At 45.6% G+C, this 20,275-nt stretch overlaps 2 protein-coding genes across 2 annotated transcripts in view; one reads left to right on the top strand and one right to left on the bottom strand.

Annotated features, from left to right (window-relative positions):
* DOCK2 (dedicator of cytokinesis 2) overlaps positions 1 to 20,275 on the top strand; it is a 407,441-nt gene that overhangs the window by 195,926 nt on the left and 191,240 nt on the right. The gene's annotated exons all lie outside the window — the stretch shown is intronic.
* Positions 731 to 18,696, bottom strand: INSYN2B (inhibitory synaptic factor family member 2B; the record flags this gene model as incomplete). Its single annotated transcript, XM_082836578.1, has 3 exons — positions 731 to 917; positions 16,165 to 16,239; positions 17,351 to 18,696. 3 exons carry the CDS (start codon positions 18,694 to 18,696, stop codon positions 731 to 733), a joined length of 1,608 nt encoding a protein of 535 aa, XP_082692704.1.

The following is a 20,275-nucleotide window of genomic DNA, read 5'->3' as shown; positions in this document are numbered from 1 at the left end:
CAGACCCCATCCATTTGCCAGGCAGTCTCAGGCCTCAGACTGAGAAGCAGGATGATTTAAGGTGGGCCCTGGAGTAGCTACAACTGTAGGATAGTCATACCTGCAAGTCCCGTATACCCTGTGGTGAGCTTACTCTGCCACAGACTCTTAAGGTCCACACAGCATGAAATGACAAATCCTTGCTTTGGGATCAAGGGGCTAATTAAAAATGAAGAGGACCCAACCCACAAGGTGATCTTGCGTTCTCATGTCCTGCCCACTTCTGTTGTGCTCATGTATGCCAATATCTTAGAAAACTGCCAGTTTGGGTATCTGTTTTTCTCTGGGCATCTGCTTGTAATCCTCCTCTATCTTACTGCTCTGCACAACATTTTTGTTTCTTTCCTTTGGGACGATGAACCCAGGATGGGCAGGAAGTGCTTAGCGTTACAGAGGTGTAGGAAAGTGCGATGGGGGATTTGCCCATGGTGGGAATCTAGACTCACAAACCAGGATGTGTGACAGGAAGCTAGGCAGGTGGGCACTCGGGTCCGTGAGGTCCTCAGCAAGCAGTGGCACGCACTCAGGTGAGGTGTGGTCATGTGTCCAGTGGCAGGTAATCCAGCCCCAGGTTGTTCTGGTTTCACAGGTCGAGTGGCTCATAGCCTGGGGCCTTCGCTGAGAAGTAGAGAAGGCCTGAGGGCAGTGGTTCCCCACCTCGGGAAGGGCAGAGGTAAAGGTCCCCATGAGCTCAGATCCACCAGAAGCATTTCTTCTTCACCTTCTTGGTTTTCCGCCTTAAGTCCTGTTTCTCAGGGACTGAGGGCTCTGCCGGGGACTTTGGTGGGGGAGATGCCTCCGCAACTGGCTCTGCTTCCTCCAGACTCTGTAGAACTTCATGGAACCTGCCTTCCTGCTGCCGGAAGTCATATTCTACACTGAAAAACACAAAGAGGAAGGAAGGAAAGTAAATTCAAATCAGCACATACTGATGTAGCATCACCAAGTGTCCAACTGACATGGAAAGCATGTGCTTTGAGGTCAGGCCCCAGATGCTCAGGTAGCCGCTCGGCTTGTGACCTTGAGGAGCTTGTGCCACCTCGCTGAAGCGCCAGTTTCTCATTGGCTGAATTGGCATCTGTAGTGCCTTCCTCTTGGGCATGTTACACTAAGTTTAAACGAAGCACGTAACATGGCAGCCTAATAGTAGATGTCCGGTGAAAACGTCTCCAATCTCTCTCTCACATTTATTTAATGCTCCTAATTGTTCATTCTTTTTACATACATTTTATGCATGAAAACTGCCTCATTATAAAGTATTTAAGTAACACAGAGGATTATATGCTAAAACTAACAACTCAGTTTCCTTATCCATAAAATGCACGTAAAAATGGCACCTATCTCAAAGGCTTTCTCTGGAATTAAGATGTATATTAATTGAGAGAATATAAATGAAGTACTTATAGTGGTTCCTGGCATATAGTAAGCCATCTCAGAATGCCCAGTGACAAGGTACCATTTGGGGGCTTTACTAGTCACGTGTGGCAATCGTGATCTGCCTTTTTGGTGGCACTTACTCCGATCCTGGGTCTCTGGGAGGTGACATGGGCATAGCAGACCAGGAAAGTGTCCCTTTAATGACAGCTCCTTTCTAGCCCTTGCTGGGTAGAAGGCTTTGGCCAGTCATGCCACATCACAAACCAACATGGGGTCTTTCCTCTTCCGTATGAAACATTTCATTTTCCTCCTTGCTAAACAAGGAGGGACACCGTTTTCGTGACTCTGCATTTCCCCCACTTTCCATACTCCCAAGCTAGCTCCTCATCTTTGGGCCTTCTGAGAGTTCTAGTATGAAACCAGGTAACAAACACAGCTATAAGCTTAAGAGCCTTCTTCCAGTCATCCTGGCACTGGCAACTCCTCTGTAAGTAAATCTCCTATGGAGGAAAGTGGACAATTAAGGGTGGAAGGAGCACATACACAGTCTGTAGGGACGTCTGCAGGACTCAGTCTTCCTGGCCCGGCTCTCCAGGTTCTGAGAAGGCTGAGCCAGACTTACCAGATGGGCTGACCCTTCCTGATGCCCACTGGCCTGATTCCCAAGCCCTCAAAGGTCAAGGCGAGCCTGAGCACCCACTGCACGCAGGCCAGAGCTTCTGCTCTCCCCAGCCTCTGACTCTCTAAACCCCTGAGAACCCTGGTCCCCAACAGTGTCATGTTTACCTCACAGACCTGTGTACAGATGATACAATGGAGTCTGTACATTAATGACTCCAAAACGCACAAATAAAATAACAAAAAAAGGAATGGAGATTAGGAAATGCCCATTAAAGGAGAGTATTTAAATATGTCTATATTGAGGAATCCTATGAAGTAAGCATAGGTGTAAAGCTCTCCAAGACACATCGTTGAGAAGCAAAGCAAAGAGCAAGACATAATATATTAGTAGTAATAACATTAATGATGATAATAGTAGCAGTAATAGGGGCTGAATAACCATGCTTAAGGAGCATCAGGGATGGGTGTCTGATTATTTTGTTTCTGTATTTTTGATATGCTTCCACCAGATTTTCTTCTCTTCGGCTTATATCCTTTTACTTTCTGTGCCCCCTGGTCTCCTCCACAGGGACATACTCCTGGCTGGGTGACTTATAATAATGGGTGTAGTAATGCAGGCTATGTTTTTCTAGGCAAAGCTCCACGATTGATTAACTGTGAGATCTTGGCAAAGTCATTTCTCATATTCAAGCCACAGTGTCCTTATCTGCAGAATAAGCATGGTACGTACTCATAGGATCTCAGTGAAGTATAAACAACAGAATGGTACAACACTCAGCTCAGAGCCAGGCGCCAACAAACACTGAATGGTATTCAGCTAATCATTCAACAAACTAAATTTACTGAGTATGTCCCATGTTCCAGGCCCTATGTTAGGTGCTGGGGGCAGAGTGTTAAACAGACAGACAGACAGACAGACACAGAGGTCTGACACTGAGGACTCACCCAGAGAACTATTTTTTCTAATTGGTGTTAGGACATTGTTGTGAGTCCTGACAAACTCAGGTGGTTTGTTGTTGTTTGTTTGAATTAAGGAGTCAGAGAACTATCACATATAAGGAGAAGAAGGAGGCTGTTTTGTGTGTATGTTCATGTAATTTGGTAGAGGTGTATGGATGAAGAGCTGGAAAGTAGGGGTAGTTGAGATACGTACAAGGCAGATTTTTAAAGCAATTGTTAGTTTAATCATCTGTCTCACATGCTGGTAAGAAAGATCCCCAAAGCAGTATCCACATCTGTCTATCTCACTGTGATGTCCCTGTAGCTGAGCACAGTATCAGGCCTAGAGTAGGATGGATGGCTGGATGCATGGGTGGATGGATGGATGGGTGGATGGATGGGTGGATGGATAGTTGGTTGGATGGCTGGATGAATGGTTAGATGGTTGTATGGATGAATGGATCGTTGGATGAATGAATGGATGTTTAGACTGTTGACCAGCTGGCTGGCTGGCTGGCTGGCTGGATGAAATTTCTGATACCAGAAAGCTGAGGAAATTCCTAGAATGAGTAAGGGGTGCCTACTTTCTTTGGCTCCAGCTGATGCTCTAGGATGAAGGTTACTTTTCTGCCTGGTGAAAAGAGGGCAGGGATATTTCAGGAGCTAGGAGAACTATGAATGTAGATGTTCTCTATCTGTGAAATAGTGTAAGAGAGGGTAAGAATCAGAGTTTGCAACTCACTGCTTTAAATTCCTTCCTTAAAGCAATGAGAGTTTGCTGGAGACAACTCTTCCCCGGCCTCTGAATCCATCTCCTTAAATTTCAGTTGGGGAGAGTGAGTTGCAGGTAGTGGTGACAGAAACCCGCCCCAGGCTCAGAGACAAATAGGGGTGCAGTGCTGGGCAGTACATCCTGGAAGTGGGAGCCTCAGTGGATACTTCTGTTCACTGATCTGGCAAATCCTAAGCTTTGGCTAGAAGATCTCTAGTAGCTCTTGATATTGGCTAGCATTTACTAAGGACACAGAGCCACTAGTTACCAGCACCAAGAGGCCAGACAGGAGACACGGGTTTGAGCCCTGGTCTGGAATGATCCCATATGCCATGGAGCAACTAAGCCCGTGTGCCACAACTACTGAGCCTGGGCTGTAGAGCCCGCGAGCCACAACTACTGAGCCCGCGTGCTGCAACTACTGAAGCCCGGGCGCCTGGAGCCCGTGCTCTGCAATAAGAGAAGCCACCGCAATGAGAAACCCACACACTGCAACGAAGAGTAGCCCCCGCTCACCGCAACTAGAGAAAGCCTGCGCACAGCAACGAAGACCCAGTGCAGCCAAAACTTAAATAAATAAATAAATAAATTTATTAAAAAAAAAAAAAGAAGGTAAAGTCTGTCTTAGCTCACAATTTAAAGCACATTGTAGACAATACAGAAATGGCTCTTGAATGGAGTACTCCTGGGTTTGAACCAAGGCTGTACCACTTACTGGCTGGGTGACCTTGGGTAAGTTGCTTCTCTTTCTGAGACCCAACTGAAAGTGGGGGTTATAAAGCTACTTCAGTGGGTAGTTGTGTAGATGGGACACAATAACGGGAAATGTCCTTATGTAGGATGTGGTCTCTACCCACTCCACTAAGTCTCTTGTCTTCCTATCTTAGAGACTGAATGCCTCACCTCCTCACTCATACCTTCAACTCTTCAGTAATTGTATACCTTGCCAGACACATCACTTTTCACCTCTCCCCTCCATGTACATTCAGGGAAGAATATGCTCTTTATATTTCTACGGAAACACCACAGGCTTCCATTATAATCACTGGGACTTAGGGAACTCCCCATCCTCTTCTTGCAACTGCCCCCATTGGTCTTGACAATTCAAACAGGATTGAAGGTGACTTTCTTTTCAAGGCCAGGCAAATAACAGAGTACAGAGAAGCATCTGTGCTTTGGAAAGAAATTGATTAATGTCTTTTTAGGTAATTTATTAACATAAAGGAAAATTGTCACTTTTCTTCTTATCCATCCATTTGACAAACTACTGTTTAGTTTGGAAGGGAGGAGAAGGCGTATATTTTGTTTTGGTAGCAGCTGCCCTATAAGTGGGCAGGAGGCAGTGCCCTCTCTCATCTGTCTTTCATTTTGAGGCTGGGTCGAGAAGAGGAGATGCCCCTCAACTTCTTAGTTAGCCAGCCCACAGCACTTTCAGCAACATCTTGAAAGAGGGAATAAAATGCCAGCTTGAGAGAATTCAAGCAAACTCTTAGCAGAGGGTTGTTTGCAGATTCTGGGGAATAAATGCCTGCTTTGGGTTTGGTATCAAGGTAGAACACCAGTAACTTTTCCAACCTTCCCTTCTCTCTTTCCTCTTAATCTACCTATCCTCCCACCCTTACCATCTTCTCCATTCATATCCACATGGATGAAGAGGAGTGCTGAATGCTTAGTTTGTACAGAGCTCTGGCTCACGGTGGGATGGGAGTGGCAAATGGTGGTCAAGAAATTGTTATAATACAGGATTCAGGCCCGGAGCCATTGAGATAGTTTGGAGCATTCAAGGTCTGCAAGGTTGGCCCTCTGAGGACACAGGAATACCTGGCACCTGGTTCAGGAGTGCCCAGTTCACTGTCTGGGGATCCTTAGAGCCTTTCCCAGCCAAGATGTCTGTGCATGGTGCCACTTTGCATTTAGAAAGTGAGCTGTGTGTAGACCAAGAATGGAAGAGAGCTTTCAGGTTTCCCTCTTGAGGGCATTTCACTAATCTAGCTGACAGATCAATGCTCCAGCCATCATGCTAGGTGAAAAACAGAAGGATGTTTTTCTAGGTAATTGGAAGTAGCGAGAAGCCTAAGTCATGGCTTGTCTGGAAGAAGAAATAGTGAGAAGCAAAAAGTAGATAAATGCGTAAATACATAAGCAAACAACAGAGACAGATTCTGGATGTAGCATCTTGGCTGGGCAAACTGAAGTTGGGTGAGACACACAGAGATAAAAGTTTATATAGAAACAAACAATAGAAACCTCTTACTTTTATATAGCACTTTCAGATTGCAGACACTCCAGATCTGCATTTTCATTTTATCTTCACAATAGCTCAGGAATCTAGGAAGGTTGTTATCTCCGTTCAGCTGACAAGTGAGTTGGTGAAGGGAGTCACACCATAAGGTATGATCAGAATCTCAGCTTGCTTTCCTGACCTCTAGTCCTCTGTTTTTTTTCCTAAAAAGGGATCAGATGTTTTAGCCCAGGGCTTGGCTGGTACCAGGGTCTTACTCTAAGAAGAAAGAGATATAACATGAGAGTATCTGGGTCATGTTAGGTGAGGGCATATGGTAATTTAAATGATGAAGAAGAAGGAAGAGGAGGAGAATGACTCTCATTTATGTAATGAAATCTATATTCCGGACACTATACTACAAGTTTAGTAATTCTCACGTCTCATGTGATTCTCAGAGCCCCATGAGGTAGATATTATCTTCATTTCACAGGTGAGGAAACTGAGGCAAGGCAAGGGGAGGTTAAATATTCTGCCAAGGGCACACACTAATAAGTGACAGAGTCAAAGTTTGAGCCTAGATTGTCTGGCTCCAAAGCTTGTACACGAAGATACACAGCATCGAAAGAACAGCAGTCTTCAATCTGTGTGAGATCCTGGTCACCAGATGAGCGTGGGGAGGGGAGGGGAGGGGAGGGGCTGGTGACCAAGGCCTAGTGCACCTAAATGAACTTGCAGCCCGCTGTGGAACCAGACCCAACCTGGGCTGGGCTGCATGCACGACCCTGCGTGACCCAGCTGACCAGCCCACCCTGCCATAGTGTTTCCAGATTGCAGGGACGTTCTGACGGGGAGGCCGCGTACCAGAGAAGACAGACCCCCCACAGGAGGCAGCTTACTCAAGGTAGTATCTGGGCGGTGCAATTTTGGGTCTGGTGTAGGTTGCTGAGGTCCTCGGGGGCCCTTTGCTCTTCCTTCTCAGCAGGCGGGTCTTGTTCTTTTAAACCGTACCGTTCTTTTAAACCATAGACCGTACACCCCAAGCAGGTTGGCTGAGAAACTAATGATCCATGGCATCTCCCTGAAGACAAAACCACTTCCAAGTCCCTCTCCACCTCTTCATCTCTGTTAGAGTGTTTCTGTGGCCCCTCTTGCCACGGAACTCAGGTGCAACACAGATTTATTGAGCTCCAGCAACTTTTGTTTTAGAATTAGCTGTAAGAATCAATGGAATCAGCACGGGTAGTTTGGTTCCCATCTACGTGAATAAATCACACCACTTTGGAAAGTGTCTCTGGGGAAGAATCACAGTCTGGGAAAGTAGGAACCTTAGTTAGTGTTTTTCCCCAGTCTGGAAGGGATATTGTTCCTAAAACTTTCTCCTAATGACCAGTTTGCTCATTATTTATAGGGTGCAATTTTAAGCTTCACAACTCACAGCCATTTCCAGCTGGCAAGTACACCCCTTCTTGGGCAACTGTCTGCTGACGAGTCCTCAGAGAATTGCACGTTCTCTTCTAGGCACATAAGTAAGCAGAGCCACGCTGCAGAAACCTCACTGCTGATTGCTGTCTGTGAGGGAGCTCTGCGCTCTGGGTTCTGTGGCTCTGTGCTGAGAATGTCTTCACATTAAGTCCTTAGAAAGAGAAGGTCGTCTCAGAGAACTTTAACACAAATATTCACTGATTGTGCAAGGTCAGAAAGTAAGAGGGAAAGGCACAAGAAGGTCTCCTGAAAGCAGGACTGGTTTAAGCCCTAGCTCTGTCGGATCTTGGACAAGTCACATAGCTTCTCTGAGTCTCAGTTTCCTCATCTGTAAAATGGGAATAATAACCATACCCATATTTTAGGGTTTTGGGGAGTCTGAAAAGAGATGATACGTGTACCGTGTTTAGCAGAATTCCTGGCACAGTGCCTGGTTCAACAAATGGTAATGATTGTTGCGTTAACTTGACAGAGGAATGAAGATTGGGTCATTCTGTGGTCAGCTGTGGCCTCCTGCCAGCAGCCATCCATTTGTTGTTATTCCTGTGAAATGCTCAACTTTCTTGATTTTATATTTATGGCATGTTTCAGCCTCTTTAGCTATTAATGCATTAAAATAGGTTTCATTTTTATTGCAGATAAATTGCTGATGCTGTAAATCCTACTTCTTTCCACTTACACTCCAGGGAAAAGAAGAAAGGGATAAGCATACTGAGAGAAACAGGGACTAATGGCAAATATCTTGGGGATCAAACTGTCGAGGCTCAGAGAGGTTTCCACATGTACCCCAAACTTTATGTCTGCTTCCAAAAGAGAGCTTGAGCTGTGTTTGGTGGTAGTTGTTTGGGGGATGCTGGGTAGTATTGCCATTCACATTCACGTTCCTGCATTTGAAATGAATGCTGCTCAGTCCATACTACAATGGGATGAGAGCTGCAAAGGCATCTGTGATTGCTAGAAAGAACAGACATGCTGTGTGCTTTATAATTACTCCTCACTGTGGAATTCATTGCTGGCCAGAGAGAGGACCGTGGCTGGAAGACGAGGCTCTGACAGTTCACTTGGCTCCGCGCTGGGAGGGCATCTTAAGCAAACGAAAGGAACATGCTAAATAATTTACGTGGAAAGTTGGTTGCTGAATTCACAAGCCTGGGTGCATATTGCATTTCTAGTAAAATGCCTTTTTCTCTGGTTAAGTAATAGCTTTAAGTGGCAGGCAAGACTAAGACCCAGTGGCCAAGTGACTTAACCACAGAAGGAAACTCTAGAAGGCTCTCAGCGCCTCTGACTGCATGACCCCAGGTAACTCACGTTGCTTTCCTTGGTTAGACGAAGGCCTGGCTTTTCTCCGACAGGGCACACAGCTGTACAGCTTTGGCCTGTGTTCCGGAGAGACTCCTTATGGGAAGTTCCAAATATTAAAACAATGAGGGGGCGACCCCAAGAACAGGGATGCTGGTCGCCGGGTACAAAGGACGGCACTTGCAGCAAATCTCCTTTTGCATATCCTTAACTTCTTCTCTGTCTTGCTCAGAGGAGTTGTAACAGTGGAGGAATCAATAATGATAAAAAAGCAGTCTATGGTCTGTGGCGTTTGAGGAAATGAGAGGAAAGTGGTGGAGGATTCTGGTGTTCAGCTTCACGCATATTCCCTGGTTCTGGAGCCTGTGGTGACCACACCCTCTCCTGGAGCAGGGTGGGCGGTCCTGGGCAGCACTTTGCATGGCCACCCTGTCAGGTGTTTGTAACTGCTCCTCCAGGACGCACCAGAGGGCAGTTCCTAGCATTTGGACCCTTGGCCTGGGAGCAGAATTGGGCTCTAACTGGTCTGAACCTTAATTGGAGGAGGAAGCGCAGCAGGGATTGCCATTCCGTTCCTGATCTCAGATGAGGACCAAGGAGCTGGGAAATGTGGGAGGGAGGAGAGGCTACAAATGAATCCCCTAAGTAGTGCATAATGAAAGCCTGGGCGCCCACGTGGACCGGCAGAAGCTCATTTTGTCTTCTCATTGGAAATAGGAGGCATCAAAAATACCCTTAGTCTATGAGGAAGCCCCCCCGCCCCACCAATCCTCTTCCCTTCCCTTTCTCTTGCCTCCGCTCTCACCTGCACCCCCTAGTTAGGTCTATACCTGACCACCTAACCCTGTAATTGAAGCCAAGCAGAAAGGTAAATCATCTGTCCAATGATGCGTTTAAAACAAAAGCTACTTTCTGGGTTACTTTATTAGCAAGAGCTTTCTATGTCACAAAAGTTTCTAATAAATCAACCAGAGACCCCCTCCTTTCAAGACCCTAATTTTACCTAGTTGAATGTTTCTCAAGCTTCACTGGGATCAGGCTTTCCCAGGAAACTGGCTGTGCCTGTAGATTCCCATCCTCCACCCCACCCCTCTGATCCAGCAGGTTTGGGGAGTGAAGGCCAGCAACCAGTATTCACAGCCAGGAGACTCTGATGCAGATGGCCCAGGATCACATTTTGAGAACACTATTTAGGTCCTGCAACTTAAACACAGACCCTCACGATGCCCTTGGATTATGAGAACTCAGCCATACAACATTCTGCTGAGCCCTGATACCCCTCAAGCAGGTCTGTCCTCTGAAGGCAGCATGCTGTAGAATCTGGCCAACAGGAAGGGAGGACTAAGTTCCAATCTCGACATTGCCACTTATTAGTTTCAGAATAATAGTGCAAGTTCCTCTCTCTCTCTCAGTCTCAATTGTCTAATCTGAATAGTGTGCAAGTCCCTGAACCTCAGTTATCTCAGTTATCTGTAAAATGGGAGTATTTTTATCTATCTCATATGGTTGTGGGGATTAGATACGAAAATAAAAGGCATTTATAATGACCAGTAATAATAGACACTCAATAAGTGGTAGCTCTCTTCTTATTTCTCTTCCCTAATCTTCATCCCAACAGATCTCTGTCTTCCCCTAGCTGTCATAGTTGCAAAGATCATCAAAGTCAAGTTAACAGACCTCCAATTAGATGTGAGTAGTTTATGAATTATAAGGGTTTAATCCAGGCGTCTTAGTTTCCTATTACTACTGAAACAAATTACCACAAATTTAGTGGTTTAAAACAAGACAGATTTTACTCTTAGAGTCCAGAAGTCCTGCAGAACTGTAAATCAGGGTGTCAGCAGAATTGTGTTCCTTCTGGAGGTTCAAGGAGAGAATGTGTCCCTTGCCTTTTCCAGCTTTTAGAGGCTGCCTACCTTCTTTAGCTTGTGACCATATCACTTCTGCCTCTGCTTCTGTTGTCACATCCTCTCTGACTCTGCCTCTCCCGCCTTCATCTTTCCCTTGTAAGGATCCTTATGATTATGTTAGGCTCACCTGGACAGTCCAGGCTACTTACCTTGTCCTGAGATCCTTAACTTAATCACACCTGCAGTGTCCCTTTTACCAAGTAAAAGGTATTCACAGGGTCCAGGAATTAGAATGTGGGCATCTTTTGTGGACATTATTCTGCCTACTACACTGGGTTTTGATGCTTTACCAAGAGAACCTGCCAATCTAATGCCTTAATTCCCTCTTCCATAGAGATCACTGGTGCAGTTCAGACACCATAGAAGGGAGATATTTTAGCCTGGAGGGAGTTTTCAGTTTTCCACAAAGCAAACTGCCTTTCCTACCACAGCCAGTACAGAAGTACTGGACAATAATGTTGGATGGCCATGATGAACGAGGATCTCAATGTCCTGTGAAATTGCAACAAGCATTCTGAGTCATCGAAGGAAGATTTGATTAGGTTTCATCTTGTAGTGTTCCAGGTGTTTGAAAACTGACAGTCCATGTACTACATATAGTCATTTGATTTAGTTCCGAAAGATCTTCTGAGGACCTGCTGCACAGAAGCCTTCCTTCCCTAGTAAGAACATTTGATTAATTAAGGCCTTCCGTTTCCCCACCCAAGGGTAGGGGCACACACAAATAGTCACACTGACTTGACTTTGGGGCATCTGAATAGCTGTCTCAAGCCCATCACTGTTTTTCATCCCTCCCCTAGTCACTATAGCCATTCTCTTCCTTGACAAGATTCTATTGAGCACCAACTATGTGTTAGACACTGGCCCACGACTTTGAGATACTAGCCATCTGCTGAAGGAAAGAAACTCATAAACACTGCGTTACAATGCAATAGGATAAATGGTATAGTCGAGGAATGTGTGTGCCAAGGGGGTCCTTCTTGGGAAGGCATGTAAGGCTATTCAGAGGAACTGACTTTTAAGCTGCAAGACTAGGAGATTTCCAGACAAAGCAGGGCAGAAAAGGCATTTCAGGAAATAAGGAAACATGCATGAGAAAATGCACAGTATATGAAGTCAGCTGATTAGTTCCCTGTGGCTGGGGAGAAATAGGAGACCCAGCAGGTAAGAAGGTTACTATCATGTTCAAAGGGCTTTGAAAAATTAGCTAAAGGAAACAACAGGAACTGGAACAAAATTGTTTAGCAGGGGAGTGACATGATCAGATTCTTCTTTTCAGGTAATTTAGCAATCTGTGTGGAGGATTACTTGGGACAGGGCAAAAGGTACCTATGGCAAAAAGGCCAGCTAGCGTTTAAGTGACCAATGATGAGAGCCTTTATGGACCAGAGAGAGAGGGTAGGATCAGTAGCCAGTTTGATGTGTGTTGTAAAGGAGAGGAGCGAGGCACTATGGGGACTATAGTTTCTTTATGGAACTGTGGTTAACAATGTTGAGCAAAATAAGAAACATAGGAAAAGAATTTTGTGGAGGAAAATAAGAAGTATGTTTTCGTATATGGAGAATTTGAGGTACCTTTGAGATATCAAGATAGAAGTGGAAAGATCTGTAGGTAGTGTGTGTATATATATATATATATATATATATATATAGAGAGAGAGAGAGAGAGAGAGAGAGAGAGAGAGAGAGAGAGAGAGAACTCATAAAAAAGATAGGGGAAGCTGATGTCACAGCAATTAAAATTAAAATCCATGAGTGCAGTTGAAGTCATGAACAGAGGCTAAGGATGAGAAGAGGAGACAGCCTGTCCAGAGAGACCCCTGAGCAAACAAGTGCTCTTCTGTTGTTCTCTCCTCTCTAGCACCTTTCTAATTTTACATGGCCAGCCTCTCCCTTCACCCATTGAAAATGGTAAGTTTGCTGTTTGCTCTTTATTTCCATTTTCTAAGAAACACACTTGAATGATAGAAGAAATTTTTTTTTTTCTGAGAAAGACTTCCCATTCTTTTTCCTTAAAACATTTGAGGCATTTTACAACTTAAACCAGGAAGATTTTTTTCCTGGGAGCTACATCCATAAAATAAATGCATGATTGGTGTAGTCAGAGGCCTCCAGAGAGGTTCTGTGGTTATTTTTAGAGTGAACGTGAAGATGAAGTGCAGGCAGATGTGGCTGGAGGAGCAGAGAACGGGGTGAGGGAAGGAGGCGAGATATGGGTGGAGAGACTTCATATCCTTGAGAAGAGGAAAGGGAGCTGGTTCCTTAAGGCACAGTTTCCAAAACTGCAGTCATTCATTCACCACCTTCATGGTTTTTGTGAAACTCCCCGTACCACATGCACAATAATTTTTTTCTCTCTAGACCAATTCACTTTTTAGACTTAAAAACATTTGTACAAAACAGGCAATATATCTTTTGAAAATGGAGACGTGCCTAACAGTGAGTAGGTAGGGGGACTAGTTTTAAAAGTTAAAATCTTCCCATAAAGATTTAGAAATGATTACATTCTGGCTGCGTACTCTTGCTTGCCCATGGCTATGAACATGAAACATGCTCACTCTTGGCAAAGAAGTGTGATAAGTAAGCATTAGAAAGGTTTTGAAGACCTTCTAGCACCAAACTCAGATTTTTCCCTCTGGGTAAATCAGAAGAATTGAAATGAATTTGAAAAGAGAACAACCTTCTCACTAGGTAATTCAATGCTATTGAATCTTAGGTACCGCAGGAGGCATGCAGAAACCCTTTGAGTACCTTGTCCTAGGATTAATGCTAAGGAGACGTGAGGAGAGTGTTTGGGGTCTAAACAGCCTGGAACCAGCTTGAGTCATAGAGCCAGTCCCCACACCCTTCCCCGGGAGCCCACAGCAGTCAAAACTCCAGGGAGTTCATTCTTCCTGGGGTACTCCTGAGAATACACGGAATCTTTGGGCATCAGTTTTGGTGCTGTTCTCCTTGGTGAGGTAGGATCTATCACAGTGATCCATGGTAAGAAGAATGCCGGTGAGGCTTTGAGGAGCGGGTGGACAGAAGGCTCCTCTTGGAGCAGAGAGAATGAGTCGGATAGAACCAGTGACGCCATGTGTCTTGATGGAAGCAAGTAGCATAGCCATAGGCTTCGGCTGATGGGGCCACTTAGAAAACCTTATGGATTGCTAGCTTAGCAGCAACATCTCCAGAGAAGAAGACCCGGCAGGCAGTCCATCACGCATCCATGTGCTTTATGTTCAGTGACATGCACTCGGTCCATCCGTCATCAGGGAGCGACTGCAGCTTAACAAGGCCCGAGGATGAGTATTTCACATCATTTATTTATTAGTTTGCAAGATCTGACTTTCCAGGGTACCACACAGGGTTTGAAGTCATTTGAAATGTTAAAAAAAAAAAAAAAAGACAACTCTCATCTTCCCACTGTTACTGTGATGGAGATGTTGTTCTTATTTCTTTGCTTTCATCAAACTAATTGCCTGTTCCTTCCCAATGGCTTAGATACAACGATATAGATACTGTCTGGGAGAAAAGTCTGGCTTTGAATGGTAATGAGGGATAGATGCATGCAATGGCTGCTTTTCTTGGAAAACTGGAAAGGGATGTGTGGATAAAGGTTTGCCAGCGCATCCAGGGGTAAATTTAGAATGTTTGCTTGAGATATTTGAAGTAAGTACTAGAAAAATGCAAACATTCTCAGACTTGTTGGAAGGTTGTAGTTTAGCCAAATATTACTATTTTAAATTCAGCCTAGAACATCAGAATGTCAGAACTGAAAGGGACCATAGGGACCATCTAGTTAAAGGCCCTCATTCTTCAGATGAGGAAACTCAGAGGTCAGAAACGATTTGCCGAAGGCCAGGGCAAGAAACTCATAGTGATTGGAAAATAAACATTTGTCCTTTTCTCTTACATAAGCTAAATAAAAAGTCATCTGAAGGTAATAGAAAATACATCATCTGGCTGCTGAAAAAGAGACTTTTCAAAATTTAAATGGAAGTTAGTTAAAAATAATTATTTTTGTTTATGAGGAAAAGTTTTTGTCCTCCCTAACAGTCTAGACATTTAATGATTTTTGTCCTCCTGGTGATGAGGAAATTTGCTTACGATGGGGGATATAAAAAAAGAAGGAGCAAAAGGTAAGCAATTGATGAGACTCCCTAATTTTTCTTTCCAATGCACAAGCCTTTTCCAGAGCCCCCTTTTAAGAGGGGATATGTCATGCCAGGGTAAAGGGCATGTTTTTTTCTGAGAGGTCCTGAAGCTCCTGTTATTGTTATTGGTGAAAAAACTTTATGGTCCTTTGGCTTTTAGGTACAAAGTGTTGACAGTTCAGCGAGAAAATGCCCAAGGCCTCACCTAAGGGTAGGGGCCCCCTGACTACCAGGCCCCCATCCCTTGCCAGGATGAAACCTCAGGATTCTGCTGGAAGGAATGAGACATTTTAAAAAGAAGACACAGGCAACCCAGTTGGGCTTCAGTTTGCTCAGGCCCTAGCTGCCTTTCTCATCAGAGAGAGAAAATAATACAGAAAACCAAAGCATACACTTTTGTTAAACAAAGTTAGATTCCATCAACTGAAATGACTGCTTTAGACCACTTTCCCAGTGTGCCACCGAAAGTAGACTTCCAGCTAAAGGGGTGTTGATTTTTCCAGTAATAACAGGAATAAGCTCTTGGATTGGTACAGAAATTTACTGTCACAAAAGGCATTCAGATATATTTTCTCATTTGTTCCTAACGGCAACTCTCAAGAGGGATAATTGTTCCCACTCTACAGATGAGGAAACTGAGCTCCAGACAAGTAAGCAGGCGTAGACTTGGGGATTTTGACTCCAAGTTTAGTGCTCTTCCAACTGTATGCTGTTTCCCTTCTATTACTTATAAAAATTCACTCTATTGCAGCAACCTTACCCCCTGCTGGAAAGAAACAGTGTACTTAGAAACGAACACACAGTGCTTAGCACAGTTCTTGACATATAGTGATTGTTGGCATGTGATAGCTACTGTGGAGGAAGAGGCTGTGTGGTACAGCAGTCAAGATCATAGGGCTTGGGATCAGAAGGATCTGGATTTGAGTCCCAAGACTCTGAATATTTGGTTGGCGAGCCCCCCCCCGCTCTCTGAAAATGCTTTATGGGAGTGGAGCCAAATGGCTGAACTTCTCTGAGGACCTTAACGCCTACCTCACGAGGTATACTGTGAAAGAGAAGCAAACGGGCGTGCAGAGCTTAGCAAGGCGCCTGTACTCGGTATTCAGTAAGTGGAGGGATGATGAGCTTAAGAGGATTTGCTCATAGACCTTGTTGTGAGGAAACAAAGCAATGCCTGCCTTGGAACCAGATGCTAACATTTCATAGTTAAACACCTTGCTTTTTAAGCCTCAGGTATTCCAAGGCCTCCTGTCTTTGCCCCTCTCTTGAGTTTCTGTGCCTAAGAGAGCTTACGAGAATGTCCTGTGGACCCTGCAACTTCTGTGCTCTCGAGAGCAGGCCTCGGTTGTGGCCAGGTACCTGTATATGATGCACGCTGTGTTCTGGCAGGTCCTGCAGTTGTTGAGATCTTGGCCGGTTCGATAAAAGTTGCGCCTGCAAGACAGAGCATTTACTAGATAAATCTGTGGGCAAAATCCCCCTGGGATGCACGCATTCTACAGACTCATTCCCTGCAGCACAGCATTGCCCCTCTCATGAGTACCAAAGCCTGGCCATTACAGACACAGAGACAAGAAACCCCCGTTAATAGAAGCTCACATTTCTAGAGCGCTTTATAAATGTTTAAGCACTTTGACATATGGGTTTTCTTCATGCTGACAATAACCCTATGAGATGAGCCAGTTATTCTTACCCCCGCATGATAGATGGGGAAACTGAGGGACTTCGCAAATGAGTGGAGGAAGATGATTACAACTCCAGATCCCTTAGTTCAGTGCATTTCTCTCTGTGTCATCACAGTGCTTCTCTCTTACAAGGCAATGTTGATTCTGATCCCTATCAGCAAAGGCCAGTTAATTACTTCCTCCCTCTCCTACCCTTTTGTTGATTAGCTTTGGCCATTCCTTCTTCTCAGTCTTTAGAGAGCACTGTTGCAAGGAAAGAACAACTCACACCTAAACAGATAACTGCCTTCCCCTCCCCAGACTGATGCTGAGTCATCCAGGAAAGCATTTTGTGACTTTTTTCTCTTTGCAAAATTGTGATCTCATTTCAGTTTCCATTTAGCTGGTCCATGATGGACTGGCCCAAGCCTTCAAAGTGGTCAGTGGTGGGAAAGGTCAACAGTAAGCTTAGTGGCCACCTCAAGTCCCTGTGACAAACCCATAAATAACTAAAATACTGTGCAAATGCAGTAACTTGCTTCAAGGATGGGGGTGGGGGAAGCACCTACATGCTATCATTTTCCCCCATCATTTATCAGCTGGACTCACATCTTAATAAAAATCACTTTTGACTCTGCTGCTTCATTGCCCCCTTTCTGCAGTCTGTTGACATCTGGAAACAAAAACACATCACCGTGGAAATCCACCAAAGCCTACAACCAGGCGAAACCCAGTCAGAACAAAGGGGGACCATTGCTTACAATTTGGGGAAACAACAGAATCTCAGACATTTTGGAGACATCTTACTAACGGAAACCAGTGCTCTCTCTCTGCCCCTATCCTGGCAAGTGACTTAACCCAATAAAAAAAATCCACCTTACCCTTCTGTGAGAGCTCGAGCTTTCTCCAAGTCTTGAATTACATTCAGAAGGACTTTAATTTTCTCTTGGTTTGAGTGCAGAGATTCCTCCACGGATTGCAGCCTGCCCTGGAGGTCGCAGAACTCACCCTGTGCCAGGTGGATTGGATTAAGTGCACCCATCTCCGTGGTGCCCTGCCGTTCGGTCTCCTTCCTTGGAAGAGAGGATGGGAGGTGATCGCTTTCTGGACAGTTTTGAAACGCTGGGATGTGTGACTGGAAGGGGTTCTTTGCCATCTGCTCCTGACACACAGGGGCAGATTTTGACTCACTGTTAGTTTTGAGTGACTGCAGATCCTGGTGATTGTTACTCGATGAAGCACAATCTGAAGCTCCCCCTGGCTGGGCTGGCTGGCTGTGGGAGCCTGGCGAAGGGGAGCTGTGAGTCTGTGGATGTGAGGGAACACACGTTTCCTTTGACTGAGATGACAATGGGCCAAGGTCTTTGTCATCAGAGTTATCTTTGGGCAAAAGCATTTCAGGTTTAAGTTTCCCTGTGCCGGGCATGTGGTTGGCACCGCTGGTGGCATTTAAGCAGGAGAGGGGTCTTTCTGAATCTGACGGTGGCACTCTTCTCCCATCACCTGGACACATGTCAACCAAAGTGGGTATGGAGTTGCTAATCTCAGCAGACCTGTCTGGGCTGAAAGTGGACTCTCTACCTGCCCAGGTAGGGCTGTGATAAATATCATCTGGAACCTGAATGGCAGCTGTTGCTTTCTCTGAGGCCCTCCATGTCCCTGCTTCCAAGCATATGCTCACAGGCCCATTGCTTTGCACCTTGGACATTCTAGGGAGAAATGGGTGGGACGCCTTGACCCTTTGAGGCCCATCTTCAAGATGCTGAGACAGCCTTAAGTAGGCAAGGTCAGAGGACACAATGTCCTGTTCAGAGAGATTGCCGTTCACCTGGATGGCACTTTGGGATGCTGTCTGCATTTCCACCAGGGACTTGCTAGCTGTGAGTCTCTTCCTTTTGAAAACTGGGAAGTGCTTCCTGAGACTGGGGGAGGTTTGGATGGCGATGTGCCGAAAGCCCCCTGCCTTCTGGGACCTGGGGAAGGAGAGTGAGTAGGTGGGGAGGTGATGGTGCCCGGAGGCCTGAGTCTCGCCCATTACAGCCGGGTCCTCAGAAGTTTGGATGTCAACCTCCGCTCGGGCAGGTGGAGTCTTACTGGTGCCATCTTCCTTAAATCGCACCTGCTGAGATTTGCTCCTGCGGTGGTGAGGTTGCTTCGCAAGCTCCACCGACTCTAGACTGTTATGCTTCAGAAGCACAGGCCTCACTTTCATACTTTGCTGGGCCATTGAGCCTCAGTTGAAAGGATTGGGACCATACACTTCTCCTGGGCACATTTCCTTAGGTCTTTGGAGCAGTGTCTAATGACAGCATCTCAGACACAGAGATCTGCCAGCCGGGATGGAGTGGTCCTCTCCTCTGAGTATGGGCAGCTCTGTTGGCCATTCCCAGCCAGTAGGTTTTCTTGGGGGGCTCTCCGTAATGCTTCCCCTGCAGTTAAAATATTATTCCATTGCAGTGGTAATTGCCACTTAGGTAAACAAGGAGTTAGGCTAATCATTAAACCTGATCTACCACGAGAGCTGGTGGGCTGTTTATCAACGGAGGCTGGCAGGCAGTTCTGATCCTGGAAGAAGCTTGCTGTCTTGAACAAAAAGACAATGAAAGTACCATTTAGGGGATAGCGCCAGACTGCCAACATGTGAATTCCAAAAGAAACCTGCTACGTCTGGAACATACGGCTTCCTTTCTGGGAGCGTCAATTTGCAGTGTAAAACTACAGGAAACTTAAACATATCTTTCCATTTCATGTAAACAGGCAGAGAAATAAATGACCTGGGGCTTGGCTTCTTTGATGATACATGATGCTCCTAAGGGAACATCCCCATTTACGTCAATCACATATTCTTCCTTTGGGGCCATTGTTTTCTTTCATGCTGTTTCCCTTTTCTTCAGTGAGGGAAACTTATCTGACTAAATAGCCTCACAAAACCTAGTGGCGTGTGATGGGGACAGGATTGAGGCATCCGAGGGCATTCAGAGGGCAGAGTCCCTGTCGTGGTGTCTTGGCTGAAGTTCACATGTGGGAAAAGTGAGCCACGTCTGCAACTTCTGGGTATTTGAGCCAAAACCTTTGTTCGCTTGGCCTCGGGGTCAGGGTCTAGGACCCGGCAGTCTTTGCCACCAGGCAGGGAGAGTCTGAAAGGGAAGAGATAACAGATGCAACTGAGAACACAGTTCCTGGGGGCCTGGGTTTCTCTCCAATTTCCAACCTCCCAGCTGAGGGCTTTTGATAGTGGATGGTCTGGGGGTAAGTCAACTTACTACCTTTGTGTCTTTTCCCCTAGTGAGCCAGCCACCTTGTGGCTACAGGGCCTCGGAACAAAATGCCTGTCCGCCTGGATCGCTTCCTCCTTCCACTCCCAGGCATCCCCCAGCCAACTCCTATTCATCCGTGAAGTCCCAGCTTAAACGGCACTTCCTCACGAAGTTTTTCTAACGACTCCTCCCTCACATACACCTCTGATGCTACATCATATCAGGAGCCCCATTATACCTTTTCACCACATTCTTCATAACACAAATTGTAGCTGTCCCTAAATAATCATTTGTGTACGCATTTATTTAATGTGTATCTCCCCTGCTACCCTGTAAGCTCCAGGGTGGCAGGAGCTGGAGCCATTTTTTTTACAGCTTAGGTATTTCCATTCCTCCTTTAGGCTCACTGTGGTGCTTAATGAGTATTTACTGAAAGAGAGGATGGCTGGATAAAGCAAAGGAGAGCCTGGGAATGGTGGACGGGGTTCCTAAGGTATCTTGCCAGGGCAACAGGATGGTGGATTCTCTCTGCTCGGACTGAAACGTTTG

The sequence above is a fragment of the Leucopleurus acutus genome, assembly GCF_964270905.1.
Source record: "Leucopleurus acutus genome assembly, chromosome: 3".
NCBI lineage: Eukaryota > Metazoa > Chordata > Mammalia > Artiodactyla > Delphinidae > Leucopleurus > Leucopleurus acutus.
This window is presented reverse-complemented; position numbering and strand designations above follow the sequence as displayed.